The 22,533-nt window shown below is 48.7% G+C and overlaps 1 protein-coding gene across 6 annotated transcripts in view; it reads right to left on the bottom strand.

The window, feature by feature from the left end:
- Positions 1-4,381: 4,381 nt before the first annotated feature.
- Positions 4,382-22,533, bottom strand: part of MRAS (muscle RAS oncogene homolog) — a 53,806-nt gene continuing 35,654 nt past the window's right edge. For 5 of the 6 annotated variants that reach the window (XM_053600045.1, XM_053600046.1, XM_053600044.1 and 2 more), the window contains exons 3-6: positions 15,030-15,183; positions 13,573-13,672; positions 8,939-9,018; positions 4,382-7,615 (exon numbers count right to left, since the gene is read on the bottom strand). In XM_053600045.1, coding sequence (XP_053456020.1) covers positions 7,516-7,615; positions 8,939-9,018; positions 13,573-13,672; positions 15,030-15,183 — 434 coding nt within the window. In that variant the 3' untranslated portion in view covers positions 4,382-7,515. Of the gene's footprint in view, positions 7,616-8,938; positions 9,019-13,568; positions 13,673-15,029; positions 15,184-22,533 lie in introns of all 6 variants that reach the window. The other variant, XM_053600049.1, reaches the window with a different exon arrangement.

Raw genomic sequence — 22,533 nt, 5'->3', positions numbered from 1 at the left:
ATGAGCTATTTGGCACAACGTGGGAGCCCAGCTGCAGGCAAAGTGAAAGTCCTCGGGAATGAGCGGGTCTCCTGCTTACACAGAATGCTTTAGACTGCGTGCTTGACACAGAGCCTCTGGGAGTTCTCAGCTCAGATCCTTAGATTTCTCTTGCGCTTTACATTTAACACACGTGCACATTTTAAGAAAAATGCCAGTGTCTGAGAAGCAAATTGGGAGCTCACTCGGCCCTGTGTAAAAACTTCCCATAATTAAAGGAAGCGCTGTGCCAACCGTGGGAGGATACTCTGGAGCTCACCTGCTCCTCCCTGGGTGGAGTCTTGCAGCTGATGAAGGCGGAGGATGGAACTCCAATTGTCAAATGAATCCAGATGAGGCTTCCTCTAGTTAGATGAAGTTGAACTGGGTCCTGAGCCACAGGGAGTTCAGGACTGAGTTTCATTTCCATGTGAAGCTTGATGTTGGGCAGTGGCTACTTAGGTGCATGTGAGTCACCAAGGATCTTGTTGAAATGAAGATTCTGATACAGAAGGTCAGAATGAAAGCATTTGTAGTAAGACTAAGGAGTCAGTCAGGCTAGGCCAACAGGACACAGCTGGTCTGGTCGGTTTAGGTCCTACAGACCTTCACCTCATAGTTTCCATTGATTTGTATTTTGAGTGATACAGGACAATTGATTTCAGAGATTAACTTTTGAATTGGAAATGTTGTAATAGGTCATGGGTCATGCTGATTACTGTGCATTATTAAGAAAAAGGTTAATATAGTTTTTGCTTTAAACTTTTACGTATAAAACTGTGGTTTTGGAAATGAAAGAACAGAACAGATTTGCAAGACAGCTCTCACTGCTGTCCAGATTTGCTGGCTTTTCTGTCATGAAAGCTTGCTTGGACCCTTCCCCTCGGTGTTGGCTACAATGACAGGTAGATGAACCCCTTTCCACTTGGCAAGAAGAACAGGGCCCAAGATTCTGCATTTCCAACAAAATCCAGGTAAATGACAATGCTCACATCTCTAACACCTGGGAACTATTACCCGTGGCCTTTTAACGGTGTGCAGATGTAGAGGTGGACTTTATTGAAAATAGTCCTGGTATGGACCTAATAACCTTGGCATACATTAGAAAGTGAAACCTTTAATCTTCAAAAGTTGTGCAAAAGAGAGCCCAAAATTTGACTAAATGTTTAGTCAATAAACAACCTTCTCATCTACTGAGTACAAGGTTTATGAGACTGAGATTTACGAGAGTTCCTCTCCCCCATTTTAGACCCCCTAGGTCAAGGGTTTTCTCTTAATGTACAGTTCGCTGCAGCCCCTCATCCCCAGTTAGCCTGGGAACCTCTGAGACACAGTGACTGAGTTTTAATGTTCTCTATAGCCCTGATGTGGGGCTCAGAGCTCAGTGAGTATTGCTTGAATAAACAGACATACTGTATCTGACGGCACTTCTCTTGTGGCTAATGAGTATCAGCCCGTCACTAGGTGTTCAGTCCACTCTCACATGTCTCACACGTCTTAAAGATGATAGGAGGGGCTCGGTGCTCACAGCTTAGTGAGTAGGGTACCAGCCACATACACCAAGACTGGTGGGTTCGTGCCCAGCGGGCCTGCTAAACAATAACAACTGCAACCAAAAAAATAGCCAGGCGTTGTGGCAGGCACCTGTAGTCCCAGCTACTCGGGAGGCTGAGGCAAGAGAATCACTTAAAAGCCCCAAGAGTTTGAGGTTGCTGTGAGCTGTGATGCCGTGGTGCTTGAGGGTGACATAGTAAGACTGTCTCAAAAAATAAAAAGATGATAGAAGGGAGCCACTGGGGTGAGGGGTGTGAGCACAGACAATTTGACTTTCATTTTACCAAAACTTCTGATTTCTGTGTTGAGAATGAATTGCAGGGAGATAAGAGTGAAGCAGAGAGGAATGAAGACAGCTTGAATGTGAGCAGTGGAGGTGGGGAGACACGGCAGGCTGACCATCCTTAGCAGGTGGAGATTTGCTGACAGATTGCATGTGAGACGCAAGAGGAAGAGCCGTGAAAGACAAGGCTTTTGGCTTAGGGAGCAAGGCACTGCCTTTCACTGAGCTGGGCAAGGCTGTGGGCAGGGCCAGCAAGCAGAGTAAGTCAGGAATTGGGACATGTTAACTTTAGACACTATCCTGAGACATCCAAGTGGAGGCACTGAGTTGGCGGTTCGACGTACGAGGGGAGTTTGGGATAGAGTTTCAAGCAGGAGGCTCATCTGACTGGGAGCCATCAGTACCTGAAAGGCAGGTGTCTCGAGGTTGGATGAGATTATCCAGAAAGTGTTTAGGTAGAAAAGAGCTCTCAGGTGCTCTGGAGCTCACAGGTTAGGTGTTAGAGGAGGAACCAGCAAGAGAGACTAAGAAAGAGTGACCAGTGAAAGAGGAAAACCAAGATCGGCAGCATCCATGAAGCTAATGGAAGAAGGTTCGGCAAGGAAGAGGGAGGGGGTGACCTGTCAATGCTGCAGGGAGGTCGAGTGCCAGAGGACTGGGAACCAGATGCTGAACTTAGCCAGATGGAGGCCAACAGTGACCTTAGGAGTTGCAGTGGTGGCAGAGTGGTAAGTGAACGCTCATTTGGATCAGTTTAAAGAGAAAGGAATGAGGAATTCATTCATCACAGTGAATATAGATTAGACCTTTGCCTACAAAAGACACCAGAAGAGCAAGTGGTATCTGCAGAGGAAGTGGGTCAAAAAGGGTTTTGTTTTGGTTTAAAATTAAAAAGATCCAGTAGAGGGAAAAATGGATGTTCAGAAAAGGGGCAAAAGGCCAGAGTACCGTCCTAGCATGTTCTGGGACCCTGGGAAAGGGCCTGGCTTAGCCAGGAGTGTGCAGGGTTCCTCTGTCACATCCAAGGCGAGTAGGTGGCTGCAGATGCAGAGAGTGGGTGAAGGAGTAGGTGGCTGCAGATGCGGAGAGTGGGTGAAGGTGGAGGGCAGAGCCTGGAAATCCTGCTCAGCTGGGTTCAACTTTCTCAGTGACGTGTCAACTGAGAGGGAGAGAGATTTGACACACGTGGAGAAGGCAACATGAGGATGGAAAATTTAGAGACTTGAAGACCCTGGCTTCAAAGATGGGAGTGATGGGGCCACAAGCCAAAGAATGCCGGCAGCTACCAGAAGCTGGCAGAGGCAAGGAGCAGTTTCTCCCCTGGAGCCCCATTGACACCTGGATGTCAGCCTGGTGAGATTGGGTTTGGACACTGGTCTCTAGTTCTAGGAGAGAGTGCATTTCTGCTTTTAGTCACCAAGTTTGTGGTAATTTGCTACAACAATCACAGGAAACTAACACAGGACTAGAAATAAAAAAACAGAGTATGAGAAGTTCAGTAAGAAAGAGGGAGTGTATGGTGGTTTACCATCATATAGCTAGCACCCAGCCCAGTGCCAGGCATACAGCAAGGTCCAATACATGTTTGTGGAGTGAAGGAAGGAGTGAGTGGGCAGGCAGCCATGCCTGGGCCATCCCCCATATCGCCCCTTTCCCCTCCAGTCTGCAGTCCTGGCTGTGCTCCCAGCCTAGAAGGCACAAGAAGCATTCTCTAGCCCCCAAGTTTACATATTCCAGATAAGAGTTCCCCAGAAAGGTACTAAGAGAGGAATTTGCCTTCTCTTTCCTAAAGATATCCTGAAAAGCTCAGTTTAGTTAGGTACCAATTGGATTACATTAATCAAGAAATGAAACCACATTTTATAAAAGACTACCCCAAGGATGGAGGCAGGGGGCAGTTTCTGTGAAACTGAAGGTGGTGTGTTCTATTGTCCTATTCACAGGTAGGGGAGCTGAAGACTAAAGCAGGCTTCTGCTCAAAGGCATGTAAAGATCAGTGGCAGACTTGGAATCCGTGAAACTGAAGGAGGTGTGTTCTATTGTCCTATTCACAGGTAGGAGAGCTGAAGACTAAAGCAGGCTTCTGCTCAAAGGCATGTAAAGATCAGTGGCAGACTTGGAATCCGTGTCTGCCTAGCAACAAGAGGCCATGCCCCCAAATGCTGTGCTAGACCTGGGTGCGGCAGCATGCACCTGTATTTCCAGCTACTCGGGAGGCTCAAGAGGGAGGACTACTTGAGCCCAGGAGGTTGAGTCCAGCCTGGTCAACAGAGACCCCATCTTTAACGAAAAAAAAAAAGAAATACAATTCTTTTAAAGTGCTGTGCTAACCCGCCTTTGTCCTCGGGCTCTGTGCAGGAAGAAAACACCTCTCATGGCCACCAGTGGGCTCCGCCTTACTTTAGGTTTGGCTAGGACCAAAGTTATGCTCCAGAAGAGGTGGGTGTTCTGAGCAAAACACTGACTACTATGCTCTCAGCATAACTTTGGTAATATTTAAATAAGAGGAATAAGACAGACAAGTGTTTCTTTATTAATGAGTCAAGATACACAAAGACTTAATAAAAAGTTACATAAAAGGCTCAAGCATCATTGAGATCTTCAGGGATCACTCTCGTTTCACGACAATGGCCACCTGTTAATACTGTGAAACAGAAGTTGGGCGCTCACAGGCACTCAACAATTCAAGTATCTTTCATTCTAAGTAAACTCAACATGGAATTTCAAACCCAATGGGCTGCCAAGGGAGGAAACCTGTTTATGGCTCCAGATTTGCTGTAACACGTCTAAGGGGCTTTTGGGTTAGAATTGTCACATGTTAGTAGGTCACATCTCCTGGAAAAGTGAGATAGGCCCCACTAGGCCAACCAGGCACTCTCTGCAGCAAGCACCACGAGGAGGTGGTGGGCAAAGTGCTAAGAGAAACCCTCCAAGTGTCCCCTGTGTAGCAAGGTGCATGGGAAGCAAGTGGCCACAGCCCCAGGCTGTGGGGGCGGGGAGGATGGCAGGATGACTTCTGGAAAGAAAAGCAGCCCACTCAGGAGGGTTTCAGAACAGTGAAGGAAATCTGGGCATATGCTGGCAAAGGCCTAGGGTGAGGGGATTTCAGGAGGAGAGCGCTCCAGAGGATAGGAAGGTAGCACTACTCTCCGGAAAAGCAGTGGGAGTGTGAGAATGTTAACACAGCCACAAGTCCCATGGGCTCCTTGGTCATGGTGTTGCCTGGCCAAACAGGTTCTCCAGACTGACCCTGCTAAGTGACCATGGAGAAGACGCCCCAGGGTACACTCTACTCTGGCCTATGTGGAAGCTGCCTCTGTCACGAAGGCCCATTTCTATAAATAGTGTTATTTAGCCATCTCACCTATGGGGAAAATGAAGTCCTGGGAGATGAAAGCTTACCATCAGCCCAACAGCTGCAGGAGGCCAACCTTACACGAGCCTCTCCCCTGGGCACTGTGGAGTTGAGCTGTGGGCAAGGCAGGATGGATGCACAGGTACAGAATCCCTTCTGCGGGTAGGGCCAGGAGTGGTCGGGACCCCTAGGTTACCTATATGGCTAAATGTTGCCTGAGCTGCTTCCAGTGAGGCGCCCCCACTCAGCCTGGCAGGGAGATGCAGCTCCATGGCGAGCAGGGGGTGTGCTGGCCGGGAAGGTGCCACGAAGTTTTCCAGCAGTGGACACACGTGCAGGGCTTTCTGTCCTACTCCACCACGTTCTCGACTCCAAGCACCTCCATCCTCACTTCTTCCCACCTGTTTTTCCTCCACCTCCCTCTGATTCGCAGCTGCTGTAGAACTGTACACGTGCCTGTTGCAGTCCTAGCGTAGGGGGACTTAAGGGCTGGGTAGAGCCTCATCCTTTCAGTGTTTAAAATGCCGACCAGTATTATAAGGCCTTGGGAAGCTCTGAAGCACCTCGTCTGGAATGTTTTCTCCTATTCTTTCTTTTAGGAATAGAAAAAGGGGCCACTTAAACAAATGAGTTTGACTTCCAACTAGTAAAAGTCCCAAATGTTTCCTTCTGCAGCAGAATCACTCTGTGGCTGGCCCCTCGGTGCTAGTGATCTTGCCGAGCTAGGAACTCAACACACCTTCAGAACCACAAAAGAATCTTGACATCCAGTTGGACGCTCACTTTCCTTGACATCCAGTTGGACGCTCACTTTCCTTGACATCCTTTTTCCAGAGTGGCCAGGCCACCTGCTGGGGATTTGCATGGTGACCTGACTTGTAAAACCTGGAAAATAAGGTCACTAGCTGTGCCACTTCATCTTTTGACTTTCTCTCGGGGTACACTGTTGTTCCTGCTGCCCATCTACTCCCACCCTAGCTGGAAAAAATCCCAGTCTCTGGCTCACAACAGCAGCACCTGAGAGTGGAGTGGGCCTCGTCAGGGAGTTGGAGGACTGTCCCCTCTCAAAAGGTGTATGGAAGCCACGTCATCAGCCCAACCCTCCTTTCTCCTCTGATCATGTTGATCATGTTTTAGTCAAGACCCATCAGGTTAATAAAAATGGCCAAAAAGGCCACCTAGCACTAAGTCTGCAAATAAAGGAAGGGGTTTGCTCATTTATAGGGCTTACGGAGGGGGCGGTCACTTGACTCCAAGGGAAAATGGCTTCAGGTGTTGGTGCTGTTCCAGTGATAACAGTACTGAATCTTGTTTGAGTAGGATTCAGCATGAATTAGAGTTCTCTGGATGGTGTCCACGTAAGAGTACCTTGATGTGTTTATATCAGAGAGGCACCAAGCAGCACGGTAATGTGAGAAATCAGAGACAGATTTGAGAACCCCTCTCAGATGTCGGGGAAGAACACAGAACTTAACCCACACTGTCTAAAAAATAAACACTTTTGCATAATCAGCTCACTTTATACATTTCTAGAATCATGAAAACCCCTCTTTGAACTGACATGCTTGTGCCAACCACTCCCCTTAGCAAAATAAAATTCTGTTTTTTAATATCTGCATCTTCTATCACAGCAAAAGCTTCAGGGTAGCACATCTCTCTTCTCTCCAGTTTCTAGGCCATTAGGAGGGTCTGTTTCCCTCAGCTACCATTCCCATTAACTTCTGCCCCCTCTGTCACTCTGCTTTCACACTGAGTTGAGTTTTGTCACTGCTGGGACAATTTAGTTAAAAAAAAAATAATCCAGACATGTCACCAGAGAGGTCTGCTGAAAACCTGAATCTTCACCAGGGAGTGGGCCCAGACCCCTTTCATAAAATAATAATCACTAAAATAATTTAAAAATCTACCCAAGCTCCAGACACTGTGGACTGGGGGGAAAGGGAAGGAGGCTTATTCATGGCTAGCTTTGTACTTTATATGTGGGTAAACACTTCCACGTCAAGCCAATACTATGAAGTTAAAAGAAACAACACGCTGACCAAAGACGGGGAGGAACTGCTGAACTGACACACGGGGGGCCTGGAAATGCTGCTTCTGTTGACAGGTGGCTTCCTTGTCCCTTGTGAGAGATGGGAAAGCCTATGCCCTATCTGTTCCCTGCCCACCCTCCCCTTCTCCCTTCCTGTGCCAAGTCCTTGGCCCAAGGGTCGTGGTTAGAAATGGTTTCAGTGCAGTTGGGCAGTGAAGGGTCCCCAGGGCTGGCCAGGCCACCGTTACTGGGCCCCAGGCCTGGACTCTGGGCCTGTCACAAGATCGCGCACTGCAGTTTGTGGGTGCCAGTGGCCCGGTCTCCCCGCCACTTGGTTTTCTTCTTCTTCTTCTGGCTTTTTTCCGGAATCTGTTGCCTTTTGAAACAAAAGGACAGAAAGCAAGGTCAGAATGTGTTTTCTTCTGCTCTGCCCTTTTCCTCCCTCAGCCCTGGATCTGAGGCAGAGGAGGCTTGTTTTGGCAGGGGTAGAGGATGAAGAGGTGCTGCAGTTCTGGCCGGAGGAGGGCCTGGCTGAGAGGGTTTCTTGAGCAATGAAACGAGGAAGGGAGAGGAGGGAGAAACTTAAACCCCTACTGATGGGGATCGCTGACATTATGCCACGGCTGTGCTGTAAACCATACACAACTTTATGTTTTACAGAGTTTTGGCCTCTGTTTCTATGTTTCATGTTTTGAATAAAATAACAGGTCAGCTGAGTGCTGAAGCCTTTTACATGTTTTCTCCTATGTGTAAAACCTGCCCTTGGACTTAGAGGTCTATAACGAAGACAAGAGCACAGGCTATCTAACAGCAGCTTATCCTAAGTGGAGGCAAAATGCCCCAGGGAGAATCATCTCAAGGGTGCAAAACTACAAAGTCATAAAGTGAAGACTAATAGTCCCCATGATGCTGGGGGCTGGTGAGAAAACAAGCTTGCTGAGTGTCTTGGAGAAGGGGGTTGGCAAATAGGGAAGGAATCTGTCAGAGGCCCAGGTCTGATTTCACATCTCACAGCATGAGGCTGGCGACTCTAAGAGCTGAAATGTGGTGTTGGACAACACTGGTTGCCTCCTTTCTGTGTGCAAGACTGGGAAACAGGATGGGTAGGTGGTGAGGGACATGGTCAGGAGGCTATTTCGCTCATGAGAGCATGAGGTGACCAGGGTGGCCCCTGACCATGCAAAGGACCATATCATAGACCATTGATTAAAACTGCTGACAATGCTTGGACACTGACAGGGCCTGGGGTCAGGAAAGGACACATGTGCAACAAAATTTGAAATTTGAGGGCTCTGAAATTTGAGCCCTGCAATCAAAACTTTGGTAGTTCAGGGAAAAAGTCAAAAGGCAGGGAAGGGGAGAGGGGTCCCCTTGGTATGGCACTGAAAGCTCTGGTAGGGGGAAAACACTGAAGGTGGCGGGAGGGAGCTGCCTTCCAGGGAGCCTGAGCAGCTGCCGCAGCAGGAAGGCATTTCCAGTTAGCAGTCTGTGCAAACTTCACCACAGAACTGTTTGTGGTTGGACAGAGGTGGGTGGAGAGAGTGAGGGAAAGAAATGAGGGAGGTCTGAGAAATCCAAAACCAGGCCCAGAATTGCCCATGGCCTCAGAAGGAGACTTGTAGCCTTCAAGCCCGCCCCCTGCAGCCAGGTGCCCTCCCAGGCTGCACAAGCCTGTTTCCAAGGAGGGGGCGGTGCTCACCTGATGACTCTCACGAGGTCATGGAAGGCTTTGTCGACATTGAGAGGTGGGTCCTTGGCACTGGTTTCTATGTATGGAATCTGGAAGGCAAAGCTCACTTCGTCAAAGTGACACTGAGATTTCTAAAGCCCTGTACCACCCTTAAAAATTTCAGAGGTTCTGAGGAGCCTGGGTGCTTTCAAAGCCCCCCACAGAACCACTGGCCCCCAACAGCCTCACGCCTCCTTTGGTGGCGTCTCAGTCTTTAAGGTTAGAAAGTTTTACTAATGACTTTTCTAATTCCCTATTGTTCTCTTGTCACAGAGATATTTAATAGTTTCCTAAAAATAGAATAAAAAATCTTTTTATATAATTGAAGACAAGACTGTTTCACTAATCAAACTAAAATACATTCTGATTCTATTCAGTTTTCTTTCTGAAGCCTGTTTCTCTACCTTGTGGTGACTTTTGTCCCTCCTCCTGGGTCCCTGCACAGTGCCCTCTGGTCCTGGGTGAGCCTGGCCAATCTGTGCTGGCCACCACCCCCACCAGGCCTGCCTGGCCCAGCTCTTGTTTGGTCTGTATCTACGAGCCTGGGTGCTCGGCCATGTTTATATGAAGTTTTTGTCAGCACAGTTCATGCTGAGGAATCATCACTGGCTGAAAGGGACCAGTGCGTGGGGAGATGTGACCGAAGGGACCCCAGGATGAGTTTCCAGGGCCATGGCTACACACCAAGTCACGGGCTGGCATAGGGAGGAGAACAAAGGCTCCATGGGGCCAGGACACACTCCCCAGCGTTCATCTTCTCCTACAGCAAGGACCACATGAAGGCAGGAAGTGTTCATCCCCCACATGTGGGGGGTTTGGGAAAACAAGCACAGGCCTCCCCTGAAGAGATGCAAGTAAGCTGACTGTGATCAGACCGAAGAACTGCATTATTTTTCACAACATTTTTCTGATGACAAAATTAACCCCTTTCATTATAATACATTTGGGAAAGCAAAGCACAGTGAAGAAAATAAAAATGACTGACACGTTAAATGCACGGGGAAAGGGGACAGAGGAAGTTGTTTTAGAAGAGTGTACAGTGAGTCACTGGACGTATCTTCCCATCCTCTATCGCAGTCAGGTGCTCACACCTTCCTGTGGCTTCACAGAGGTCTCACTGGAGCCAACAGACACACAAGGGCAGAGCACAAAGGCACAGCTCAGACCTTCCATATATTCATTCGAAATATGTGAGCCTCTGATGACACCAAATAGAAACTGCCCTCCATGTGGGCTGTTTGGAGCCTCAGGTCTCAATATCCCTGACCTCATTTAATCCTCACATTAACCTTCAGACTTTCCATTCTGCAGCTGGGAGACTGAGCTCAGAGTGACGTACTTGCCCAAGGTCAATAGCAGCCAGCAGAGAATCAGGGTTTAGACAAGGTACACTCTCCACTTCCCCTCCTGGCCTCTGTGGACAGGTGGGAGGTGCTGAGGTCAACTTGGAAGCCTCTTCAGGCTAGACACCATTCTGGGTGTGGAAGGTGGCCCTAATAAGTAGCTGGTAGAGCCCCATGAGGCTCCCGTAGGTCAGGACAACGTGCTGCCCTGTGAACATCTGAAAGGGAGGCAGGAAGGGAACTGCAGCTGGAGCTTGGACCTACCTGGGGCCCCTTCACATCCTATACTCCTACCAGCTATAAAAGTCCCCAGGTCCAGGGGTCTCAGACCACTATTGCCTGTGGTCCCACGGCATTGCTGAGTTGTGTTACCTTCTGGGGTCCCAGACATCTTCCACCTTCTTTCTAGGAGTCCTGCCTCTACCACTGAAGAAACACTCCTGTGCCTTGTCTGGATTCTTAGAATTCAGTAGTAACGAAACTTAAACTAAGGGAAACCCTGCAATAAACTAGTATCATTAAACTCCACCAAATGACTAGGAAATGCCACATTCCTGCACTGGGTGGGTGCAACCCGCCTTAGGTAAAGGGGAACTTTCCTTAAGAACTGTAAAATCAGGGTGTCACTGATGGTACCTGACAAAGTCACTTGATCAAGTCATTTGGCAGCAGCATTAGCTGTAGGAGAAATAGCTGAGAGGCTATTGACCCAGGCACTAGTGAGGGGGCACTATCATAGGCTGTGAGCCCCCCAAAGTCACTTAACCTCCTGTGTCTCATTCCTTTTATTTATAAAATGAAACTGCTGCTGCCTGTATAGCACCCTTGCCCCCCAGGGCTGCTGAGGGTGGGGCCCTGAGAAACTATGTGTGAAAGCCCTCAGCAAACCCTCCCCAGATTTGGGGACTATGGAGCCCAAGACTATGAAACAAAACAGCTCCAGGTCCCATGGCCCATCTCTGCTCAGGATGTCAGGCACCCCAGCACACTCTCCACAAGGCCTGTTTCTCACACTAAACCAGGCAGTCAGTTCCTGGGCCTTGTCTGGAGACTTCCAAGCAGCCCCTGACTTGGTCGACCACTTCTTCTGGAGGCATCTTCTTGACTTGGCTCCCAAGACACCCCACTTGGGTCTCATACCTCACTGACCTCTCAGCTTATCTCTCTTGTAATTCCTCTTCATCTGCCCACACCCATGACGAGGAAGGGGACCGCTTGCCTGCCTACAGGTGCTCCCTTGGGTCTCATCACTTTAAATTCCACCTACCTGCTGAGCGTTCCCCATGTTTTCCTGCAGCCAGGTATGTGTGACTGGCATCCTAACTGCTCCATGCCATTATCCACCAGACTCGGGGGACCACACCCAGCTCCTAGTCTCTCCTCACACTCCCACAGTCTTTCCCAGCTCACTTACTGGAGCTCCACTCTCCTGAAGGTTGCTGATACCCAGAACCTTGGATTACTCCTCCATTCTTCTTTTTTCTCTCACCCCAAATCCTATTGGTTCTCTTAAAAACACAGCTGCCTGCCACCCCCTCTTACCACGCTCATGAGCATCACACTGGCCCCATCAGCCTGCACCTAGGTCACCGTGGCAGCCTGGGAGTGGTCTCCACGCTCTTACCCCTGCTCCCCATAGTCTACTCTCCACACGGCCACCAGAGAGAAGCCGGCCCACTGCATGTCAGAGCTGGTCACTCTGCACTCCACGCCCTGCAGTGCTCTCCCTTCTCACTCACCACCCCTGCCCTCTCTTCCTGCTCTGTCTGCTGGAATGTTCTTTCTCCAGATATCTGCACAGCTTATTCTCTTACCTCCTGGAAGTCTTTGCTGACACAGACCTTTCCCAGCAAGGCCTGCCCTGGCCGCCTGCGGGGAAAAGTCCCCCTGCACCTCGCTATCCAGCCCCTGCCCTGGCTTGCTTGTTTCCATGGCGCTCGCCCTTGGATACGCTCCAGTCTGCTTTGTTTACTGTCCCTTTCCTGTCACTGGAAGAGAGCACCATGAGGCAGGGAATACTCTTTCCAGGGCTTGAACTACAAAATGAAGAAGTGAGGGAGCACAGAAGGTGTGTACAGGTGGGGACTCACACCCAGTGCCCCTCCTCTACCCACAAGGCCTGGCAGCAGAGGCAATATGTGCATAACTGACCCCAGGAGGCCAGGGCCACAGCTGTGCCAATGCTGGGGAGCCGGAGGAAGCCCAGAGACCCCACCTAGCATCTTCCAGAGGGCAAAGGAGCATCACAATGAACTGGAAAACAAAGATGTCTGCTGCTGTGCCATGGGGCCTAGGTAGCACCATGGATTGATCACTTGTCAAACGGGGACAACGATGCCTACCCCAGGTGTGGCTGGAGCAGATGACATTGTACACCTGCTCCTCTAGGATGCCACCTGACACAGAGCAGGGCCACAGAGCAGGGCCTGGAGAGCAGTAGTTGACCCTGACAGTTCTGGGCAGTCAGGCAGCCCACTGGGGGTACGGGGAGCATGGAAGCCACGCCCTCCACACAGCCCGGGAGGAAGCCACGGCTGAGCGGCCCTGGCCACCTTGAAGGCACCTGGACTCCACATCGAGCCTTTAATGACTGACAGAAGGGGCTTTCTCTCTGGTCCATTACCTTGTTTCCTATATCCCCCATCACATATGCCCTCTGTGGCCACTCTGTGGAGCCCCACTGGCTATCTAGGAGACCCTAGTCCATTTCTGAAGACCAGGACTGCAAGGGTGGTCAGATATCAACTTTTATACATCCCCTGACCCCCAATACACATACACACATCTACATTGTGACCCCCAACACACACACACACCTATATTGTGACCCCAACACGTGTACACCTACATTATGACCCTAACACACCCACACCCTTACATTGTGACCCCCAACACCCCCCACATTATGACCTCCAATACACACCCCTACATTGTGATCACCAACACAGACACCCCTACATTGTGACCCCCAACACATGCACACACCTATATTGTGACCCCAACACATGTATATACCTATATTATGACCCTAACACACACATACCTACATTGTGACCCCCAATACCCCCCCACATTATGACCCCCAATACACACCCCTACATTGTGACCACCAACACATACACCCCTACATTGTGACCCCCCAACACATGCACACACCTATATTGCAACCCCAACACATACACACCTATATTGTGACCCTAACACACACACTCCCTACACCGTGACCCCAACACACATACACAAACACACACACACACCTACATTGTGTTTGGCTGCCATTTCTTTTCCTTGCTCCCTGGTGATTTTCCTCAAGTGCATCAGATCGACCTTGTTGGCCACAAGGATCATCGGGAACGACTCCCTGGGAAATAAAGAACAGCAGATCTGCGAGGTTTCACCCCCCACACACCTGGCTAAGGAGGGGCAGCCACACCTCAGGCATACTCAGCCCCTCGCCCTCCCCAGTCAGCCTGGGCCGAAGTCGCTTGTGTCCTCTTTGCCAAAGAGAGAAAGACTTGGGGGACAGGGCCTAGGGGCTGCTGGCTGTCCTAGCTTAAAGCCTTGGGCCTGTCCCAAGGTCAGCAATGAAGTCTTGCAGGGCTGGTGGCCAGGGACTGGCTGCCCAGACCCGGTTCCCTTCTTTAAGCCACTCAGATGTACCAACCATAAGGGGCTGCTGTGGCCCTCAGTGACGACTTGGGAAGAGCACTGGGATAGGGTCTGCCTCACAGTGGGCACCTGACACATGGCAGCTGCACAAGTAGAACAGCTCCCAGAAGAGGAAGGGTGGGATCAAGAGGCCTGTCCATCTTAAAGATTCTTGTTAATATCCGTGGCCAAACTGCTCTCCAAAAGTGAATGAAACAAGGATCTCACAGCATCTGTCTGCACTGGATTATCTTCATTAAAACAATTATAATTTGATGGATAAAAAATGATACTTTATTCTTTTCCTTACTCTTCTTTGATTAGCAAGAAAGTTGAATATTTTCTAACATCTGAGGCACTGGTGCTTTCTCTTTAGAGATTCGTATATTCGGGGGCTTAACCCATTAACCTACTGGAGCCTTGCGTGTATACTAGTATATGTGTGTGTGTCTCTTGACCTGGCAAAGTTATAAACACTTTCCTTTAGAACAGGTATTAGCTGGATTTTCCTGTCTTTACTGGGATTTGTTCAAAGCTTGCTGTTTTCTTAGTAGTTTATCCTTTCATTTTCTTGACATTGCCTCTTTGAGATCCAATTAACTGACAAGACCAGTTGCATTTAAAACAGGCTCTACTCTACATAATACTAAAAAAAACAAAAAAAACCAAGCCTTTAATTAGGGACTTACAGTTTCACAGTCAAATGAGATTTAGCCAATTACAATGTATACTGGAGAGAAAATGTACTTTTTCTTTGAACATAAATATAATTTGGTTAAATTGGAGTTGAAAAACAAAGATGTTAGTGATGATCCCTTGATTGAAGAGGCAGTCTGTGAGAGACAGGAGGGAGCTGACCCCTTGAAGCCTTGGAAGCAGTTTGGGCACCCACAAAAAACCAGGGTAGGTGTCAGAGGAACTAACAGGGAGAGAATTCAGGGCTGCCTGTCTGTTTCCCTGCCTGCCCCTGAATAGCTGAGAAGGAGAGTAAAAGAGGAAGAGAGAGGAAGACAGATAGAGTCCAGAGCCCCTCTGACCAGGAGCAGGGACGCCCTGCCCCAGGCCCTCACCTGTCCTTGACACGCAGGATGAGCTGGTGGAAGCGGTCCACGTGCTCGAAGCTGGCCTTGTCAGTGACGGAGTAGACGATGAGGAAGCCGTCCCCCGTGCGCATGTACTGCTCCCTCATGGCGCTGAACTCCTCCTGCCCAGCCGTGTCCAGAACTAGAGCGGGATGAGGCCACTCAGGGGTTGTCCCTGCCCACCTTGGAGCCCCCAAGACTGCTGACCCTGCACTGCTGTCCCCACTGTGGCTCAGTTGCAAGTGCTCCATGATAGGCCACACAAGCTCCCTGGCACTGTGAGGGCCCAAGGGGGGCTTCAGCCACCTGAAGGCTGCTTCAGTGCGAGGCTCCTGCTGACTCACTGTGGACCCACCAAACCCTTCCCTGATTTCAACCCACAGCGCTCACTTGGCCTAAACTCTCCACTTCCACTCACAGCCTACAGACAAGCCTCAGGAAGTCAGCGATCTAACTCTGCAACAAAACCCCTCTAGGAGTCCTCAGACCTGGGTGTGGATCCCTGCTGCAGGCCTTACAAACTGTGATTCCCTGGGAAGTTACCTGATTCTGAGCCTCCATTTCCTCCTCTATAAAATCAGTGTCTCTACCTTGCAGCCCCTGGGGAAGGAGAGCTTGCTTGTGATGTGCCTTGTGGGGAGCATAGAAGAGGCCATCTGGGGCTCCTGGGGCCCTGCAGGACAGACACCAAGTAGGCCTTGGGGAAGGGGTGGCCCTGCAGCAGCAGAGGGCACTCACCTCCAGTAGAGGGCTGTTGTGGGGGTGGGGCAGGAAGCAGGGTGCTGGGGAGAAGGGGGAGGACCTCAGTAGAGGCTCTTCCCCATCCCACTCAGTTACTGACTCCTGCTGCTCACCAGCCTTCAGCTTCCTTCCTCCTGAGGGAAAGTGCTCACCCTCTGCTCACAGCCACAGCTGCACAGGCCTGACCCCCCCCCACCCTCTGGGGCATAAAGGCTGAGCCCCGCAGCCTCCCCCCTGCCCCTGCTCTCATGAAGCCTGAGCCCGCAGCCTCCCCTCTGCCCCTGCTCACATGAAGGCTCCTCTCCATCCTCCAGAGCCCTCTACTCTCCGACCACACCCACAATTTCCTTCTCCCTGGAGGCAGTGGAGTGAGTGGTTGCAGATTCTGGAGCCAGACCACCAGCCTCAGGGTGGCTCCTCACTCTTAGGTTGTGACCCTGGGCACACTCACCTCTCCATGACTATGTTCCCTAACATGGGGATGCCAAGGTGGTTCTCAGTTGTTAAAGGTAATGTGCCTAGAGCTGCGTCTGGCACCAAGAAGTTCTACAGGAGGGTCTGCTGGGACCTTGCCATCCTCACCCAGGGTCTTCTCTCCCACTCAGGCTACTTTCTCAGCCTGTGACTCCTTCCTCCAACTGCTCCTCCTTCCCCTCTCCCCCAGCCTTGGTGAACTCATTCTGGTCAACATTCTGCTGCCAGAGCCCCAAGGACTCTCTCACCCCTAATGACCCTTTTTGGCACAGCCTAGCTGGTTGGAGGGTCCCTAGGAGAAGTTGGTGTCCTTTTGAATAGGGAAGGAGGGCCTCTCTCAGGAGGTGGCATCTGAGCAGCCACGTGACGCAGGGGAAGGGCACTACAGGCAGAGAGAACACCACACACCCACGGCTCGGAGGTAGAGCAGAACATGCGAGGGCAGGCCTCAAGGGCTGAAGGGGAGGAGGAGAGGAGATTGGGGGTGCTGGTGACAGGAGCAGGTCATGGGGCCTGGCCCCCTATGTAAGCAAGACAGGGGCAAAAGAAAGACACACTACACAGGACATCCTGAAAAGCTCATTCTGCTTGCTGGGGACAACAGACTAAGAGTGAGGCAGGGGACTGGTGAGAAGGCTGGTCCATGCTCCAACAGGCATGGCATGTTAGAGGCCACACCAAGGGTGCCGAAGGAAGTGACCAGATCCAGGCCACTTCCTATGATAGAGGTAACAGGAAAGGGAGCAAAGTGTGGGGTGGGATGAGGGAGAGTGGCTTTGAGAACAATGCCTGTGTCTGGCCTGAGCACCTAGGTGGTGCCATATACCCAGGTAGGGAAGGCTCAGAGAGAAATAGGGTCTGGAGGGCTCAGTTGCTGACATGAACCTTGGATCCTATCACACGTGCATGAGGGACTTTGAACAGACATCTGGAGACTTAACGTCAGACACAGAGGAGAGCGGGCAGGAGGTACAGATGTGGGAGTTGTCAAGGTATGTAGAGGGCAAGGAAAGCCACAGAAGGATACCTGGAAATCTCCCTAGGCAGGGACCTCAGACAGTGCCCGAGAAAATGGCCCATCCCATAGCTTGTCAGTCATCCAGCACTTCAGAGGCACAGCTGATGGACACAAGGGCCCAAGATGTGCCCCTGATGTAAGGGATGTCCACAGCTCCCAGAGCTATTCTTGCATATTCCCTGGGCCTGAGTCTCATGTGGTAATGAGAGGCTGGGCTCTAGGATGGGCAGGTAACTCTGACATCCTGCAGTGTAAAGCGAAGGGGCTAAGAAGATGGGACCAGGTAAGGACTATGGGAAGATGGAGGCAGTTTCTCCAATATTTTTCAGGGGTGAACCTTCAAACAGAGGGAACATAACCTGTTTTCAAAAAAAATCTGCCTAGAATTGCCATCAATAAAACAGATGGAAATGTTATGAATTTGGCTGAAGTGGGGATGGAAAGAACTGAACAGACAACATTAAGGCAATATTGTCATTAGCATATTTTAAAGGTATATATTACCCAAAACAAAAACTAGAGATCTAGGATATTTAAAAAGATGATCATTCAGAAAAATTTTACAACTCAATAAGGAGTTGAAAATAAAAATGGGCCTTGTAGAAAAGAAAATAATTATCTCAAGTACTGAAGGCTTTAGAAGTCATATTACCCATGCTTTCTAAAAGAATTCTTGGAGGCTGTACTCCAGCAAAGTAAAAAACAAATCAGCGAAAAAGACCAGTGGTATTACAGGGGTAAGTGGAGAAAACAGAAAAAGTTAACAGTTAAGTTTAGATAAATGTTGTTGCATAATTTGAAGAGAATGAATGATAATTTAGAACTAAACTCTATGGTGATCCCTGAGTGAGGAGGAAAAAAGTAAGTTACTGCTAAAGTTCCTGCTTTATTTGGGAAGAGGCTACAGATCTCGATTACATCCAGATGCTGACAGAAAGTATGAGCACACACACATGTACATGCACAGCACAACTACCAGAAAAACAGAAACAGACTCAACTTCCTAATCGATAGGAGAAAGAAAAACAGAGCAAGTCAATGGAGCCAATCCCACAAAAGGCAAACATAAACTTAACAAAAATAGGCAAGTATAATGAAAAGTAGACATGAAATAATCTGGCAGAAATAAGCCTAACTGCGACTAATTATAGTAAATGCAAATGAGCTATGTGGACTTATTAAAAGCAGATACTTAATACAAAATTCATTTGTTTACTACCTACAAAAGACACATTATAAAGCAAAACGATACAGAAAGAGTGTGAAAAATGGAAGCATAAAAAAGAATACATCCGCTTACATGCTAAGCAAAAGACAAGAAGTATGTCCACAAAACAGAATTCAAGGCCAAATCATTAAATAGGACAAAGGTAGGGTATTTACAGTGGGGAAAGGTACAAGCCTCAAGAAGTACCAAAGTCATGAATCATAAACATCTAAGAACATTGCTTAAAATATATATATACACATGTAAGCCGGGCATGTGTGCAGTCCCAACTACCTGGTAGGCTGAGGAAGGAGGATCGTTTGAGCCCAGGAGCTTGAGGTCAGCCTGGGCAACAGAGTGAGACCTTGTCTCTTAATAAATGAATGAATATGTATAAAACTCCCTGTTTTTAAAAACAGTAGGAACCAACAGATCCTATAATATCACTGGAGACTTGTCTCAAACCAAATGGCTCCCTAAAAGGACTCATTTGTCAATGAACAATAAAATTTAAAAAGTTAACCTTAGCGGAGGGAAAACAGAAACAGGGATGGAGGGAGGTGGGTGGGGCCTTGGTGTGTGTCACACTTTATGGGGGCAAGACATGATTGCAAGAGGGACTTTACCTAACAATTGCAATCAGTGTAACCTGGCTTATTGTACCCTCAATGAATCCCCAACAAAAAAAAAAAGAAAAAGTTAACCTTAGAGATAGAGAAAACTTTACATTTAAACAAATGAGTAAGTACTCTTAAGAACATGAAATAGTAATAAAATTGGCCATATTTTAGACCATAAATAAACATTTCAACAAATTCCAAAAGGTAGAACTCATCATATAGGTTATGTTTTTCCTATACAGGTTGATTACTCCTTATTCAAAGTGCTTGGGACCAGATATGTTTTAGATTTTGAATTTTTTTCTGACTTTGGAATATTATCATATACATGTATGTAATGAACCATACGAGGAGGGAACCCAAATCAAAACAAGAAATTCATTTGTGTTTCATATATACCTTAATACATAGCTTGAAGATAATTTCATACATTATTTTTAATAATTCTGCATACAAAATAAAGTTTGTGTTAATTTCCTACTGTGGCATCATAAAAGTCTTCAAAAAGTTTTGGATTTTGGAGCACTTCAGATTTCAGATTTTTAGATAAGGTTTGCTCAATTTGTAAAATAATAAGATCAGAAGAGAAATTAACAGAAACAAGAGTATGAAAGAATCTATCCACTTGAAAATTTAAAAAGCTATATTGTCTAGTTAAAGAGAAAAGCAAAGCAGAAATTACAAACAATTTAGAGTTGAAGGACAATGAACAGCAAAAAAACCTCTGGTTTGAGGCCAAAGTGGTACTTAGAGGAAAATTACAGCTTTAAATGCATTTCAGAAAACAAAACTGAAAATTAACTAAGCATTTAAATCAAGGGGCTAGACAAGGAAAAATAAAATAAAACCAAAGAAAGAAGAAATCATCAATAAAAGTAGAAATTACCAAAGTGGGAGGAGGGAGAAAGTAGTTGATGCCTAAAAAACAGGCATCTGATTCTTTCAAAGGACCAGTTTTAAAAAAACCAAACCCTTTAGCAATTCTTATCAGAGAAAAAAAAGAAAAAACAAATAAGCATTTGGGATGAGAAAAGGCATATGACGATGGGTGCAACTATAAATTTCATCATAAAAAATAATGCACAGTTTATAGCAATAAATTTTCAATTCTTGATGAAATGTATGATTAAGAAAACATAAATGAAAATTGTCTCAAGACAATATACATGGCCTGAATATGTCAATAATTGCAGATAAAACTGAAGAGACAAAATCCACCCAGGAACAGCACAAAGCTATTCTTTGGCCTAGGAGGACAGGGAAGAGGAGGGGGCTTCTCGGCTGGGCCCAGTCTGGTGTGGGGGTCCGTGCCTCGTCCAGCACTCCCCTCCATACACACTCATGTCTGGATACACCTGGTTATAGGCTCCCTGTCAGCAGTTCTGCCTCCCAGACTTCCTGGGGGAGGCTCAAGATAATCGGCAGCTGCGCTTTTAAGAAATTATGATTCTGTCTGCATTCCCCATGCCTGCTGTCATGAAAGTAGGAGGACTCCAGAGACAGAAAGTATTAGTCACTGTGCAGAGAGGTGTTCTGCCGGGGGTGGGGGAGCCAGACTGGGGCAGGAGGAAGGAAAAAGAGAAACAGATTCTAGAGACTGAGAGGGTCTGTGCTGTGTGTGTTCATCTGCCCTGCCCCAGGCTACCGACCTGGGGGTAGAGGGGGCAGCAGTGCTGCAGAAGGGGACCTGAGTAGAGACCACCCCTTGGATCTTGTGGCTTTCAGAAGCCAAGCCTTCCATGCTGGCACGGCATGCGGGTCCCAAGCAGGCAGGCAGGCAGCCAGCGTGGAGGGACACCAGTCTGTGTCCCATGTGGCCATCAAGATCACCTCCTCCTCCACCCACTTCCTTTCCCTTTCTTCCCCTCTCCTCTCCCTTCTTGGCCCATCTTTCTCTCTCTCCTCCTCCTCTCCCCTGCCCTGCCAGAGGGAGGTAAACCCCAGTAGGGGTCTGGCAGCTCTGACAGTGCCTGTGGCCCAGGGTTCAGAGCCCTTGGGTGAAAGTAGTCCCATCCACTGTGCCAGGCAAGCACTGTGCCAGGGGTTTATTCCCTCTCACCCTCTCAGTCCTCTTCACAGCCCTGGAAGAAAGGTACTACTGCCCCTCAGTACAGATGGGGTCACTGAGGGTCGGGGAGTTGAAAGGATGTTCTCAAGGCCATGCGCTGGGAAGAAGCCCTCTGATTTCCCCAAGGCCCAAGTGCCCCTGCCTGGCTAGTCCTTTTTCTTCAACCAGAACCACCACTCCCTGGCCATCCTAGGACTAGCCAAGCTATGGCTCTATCTTAGGCAAGCCCTTGCCCAGGTCATGACCTCCACCTAGAATGCCCTTCCCTGCTCCCCACCAGCTGTCCCTGCTGCCTTGGGATGCAGTCCAGTTCCCCTCCTCCTCAGAAGAGGCCCAGGTCTGACCCAGATCTTTGAACCCTTCCTACTGTGTGTGTCATCTGTTCCTCTAAATTCGTGCCTCCGGGCCTGGCCCAGCTCCTCACGTGTGTGGGGGGCCCCAGAGGGCAGGAGCCTGACTTTCATTTCTCTGCACTGTCCAAAAGCTTCAGAACCCAGCGAGGGCCCCCCAAATGCCTGCAGAATGACTAGACAAATCACATGCATGCTACCGGAAATGCCCCAACCGTATTAAAATGGCCCACTCCTGCTTTAAGGGAAATCTCTAAAAACTAACATTTTAACTTTTTTTTTCTTTTTGAGACAGAGTTTCACTTTATTGCCCTCAGTAGAGTGCTATGGCATCACAGCTCACAGCAACCTCCAGCTCTTGGGCTTAGGCGATTCTCTTGCCTCAGCCTCCCGAGTAGCTGGGACTACAGGCATCCGCCACAACGCCCGGCTATTTTTTTGTTGCAGTTTGGCTGGGGCCAGGTTCGAACCCGCCACCCTTGGTATATGGGGCCGCACCCTACCCACTGGGCCACAGACACCGCCCTAACATTTTAACTTTTATGATGCCCCCTTCAGGATGAAACAAGGGCACTGGGATACCCAACAAAGATAATCATTTTTAGAGATAATATGCCTCCAAGGACCCTGCCTAGAGTTGTCTACCAATCTCTAATCCACAGACCCACTGTAGAAAGCAGGAATGATTATGTCCATTTTACAGAAGAGTTAGGTGGGGAAGCCTGTGCCCTTTCTTAGTTGAGCATATATATAGTCATACGTGCTCTTTACCATTTTAATTTGTTCTCTCCTTTCTGGGTAAAGGGTATATATGGAGTAGGGTTGGATGCTGGGCAGAAGGGCTAGATGCATCGTTCCCAGAAAAAGTTGCTTTCTGCAACTTCTCCAAAATGCCACTGGGGCGTGGACAGCTGGGCCCCTTGGGACTCTCAAAAGGGGAGGGAGCTAAAGCTCTGCAGTAGGCCATGGGGAAAACTCCCTTTGCCAGTAGCCCCAACCTCCTCAGCACTGATT

The sequence above is a fragment of the Nycticebus coucang genome, chromosome 8, assembly GCF_027406575.1.
Source record: "Nycticebus coucang isolate mNycCou1 chromosome 8, mNycCou1.pri, whole genome shotgun sequence".
Classification (NCBI taxonomy): Eukaryota; Metazoa; Chordata; class Mammalia; order Primates; family Lorisidae; genus Nycticebus; species Nycticebus coucang.
This window is presented reverse-complemented; position numbering and strand designations above follow the sequence as displayed.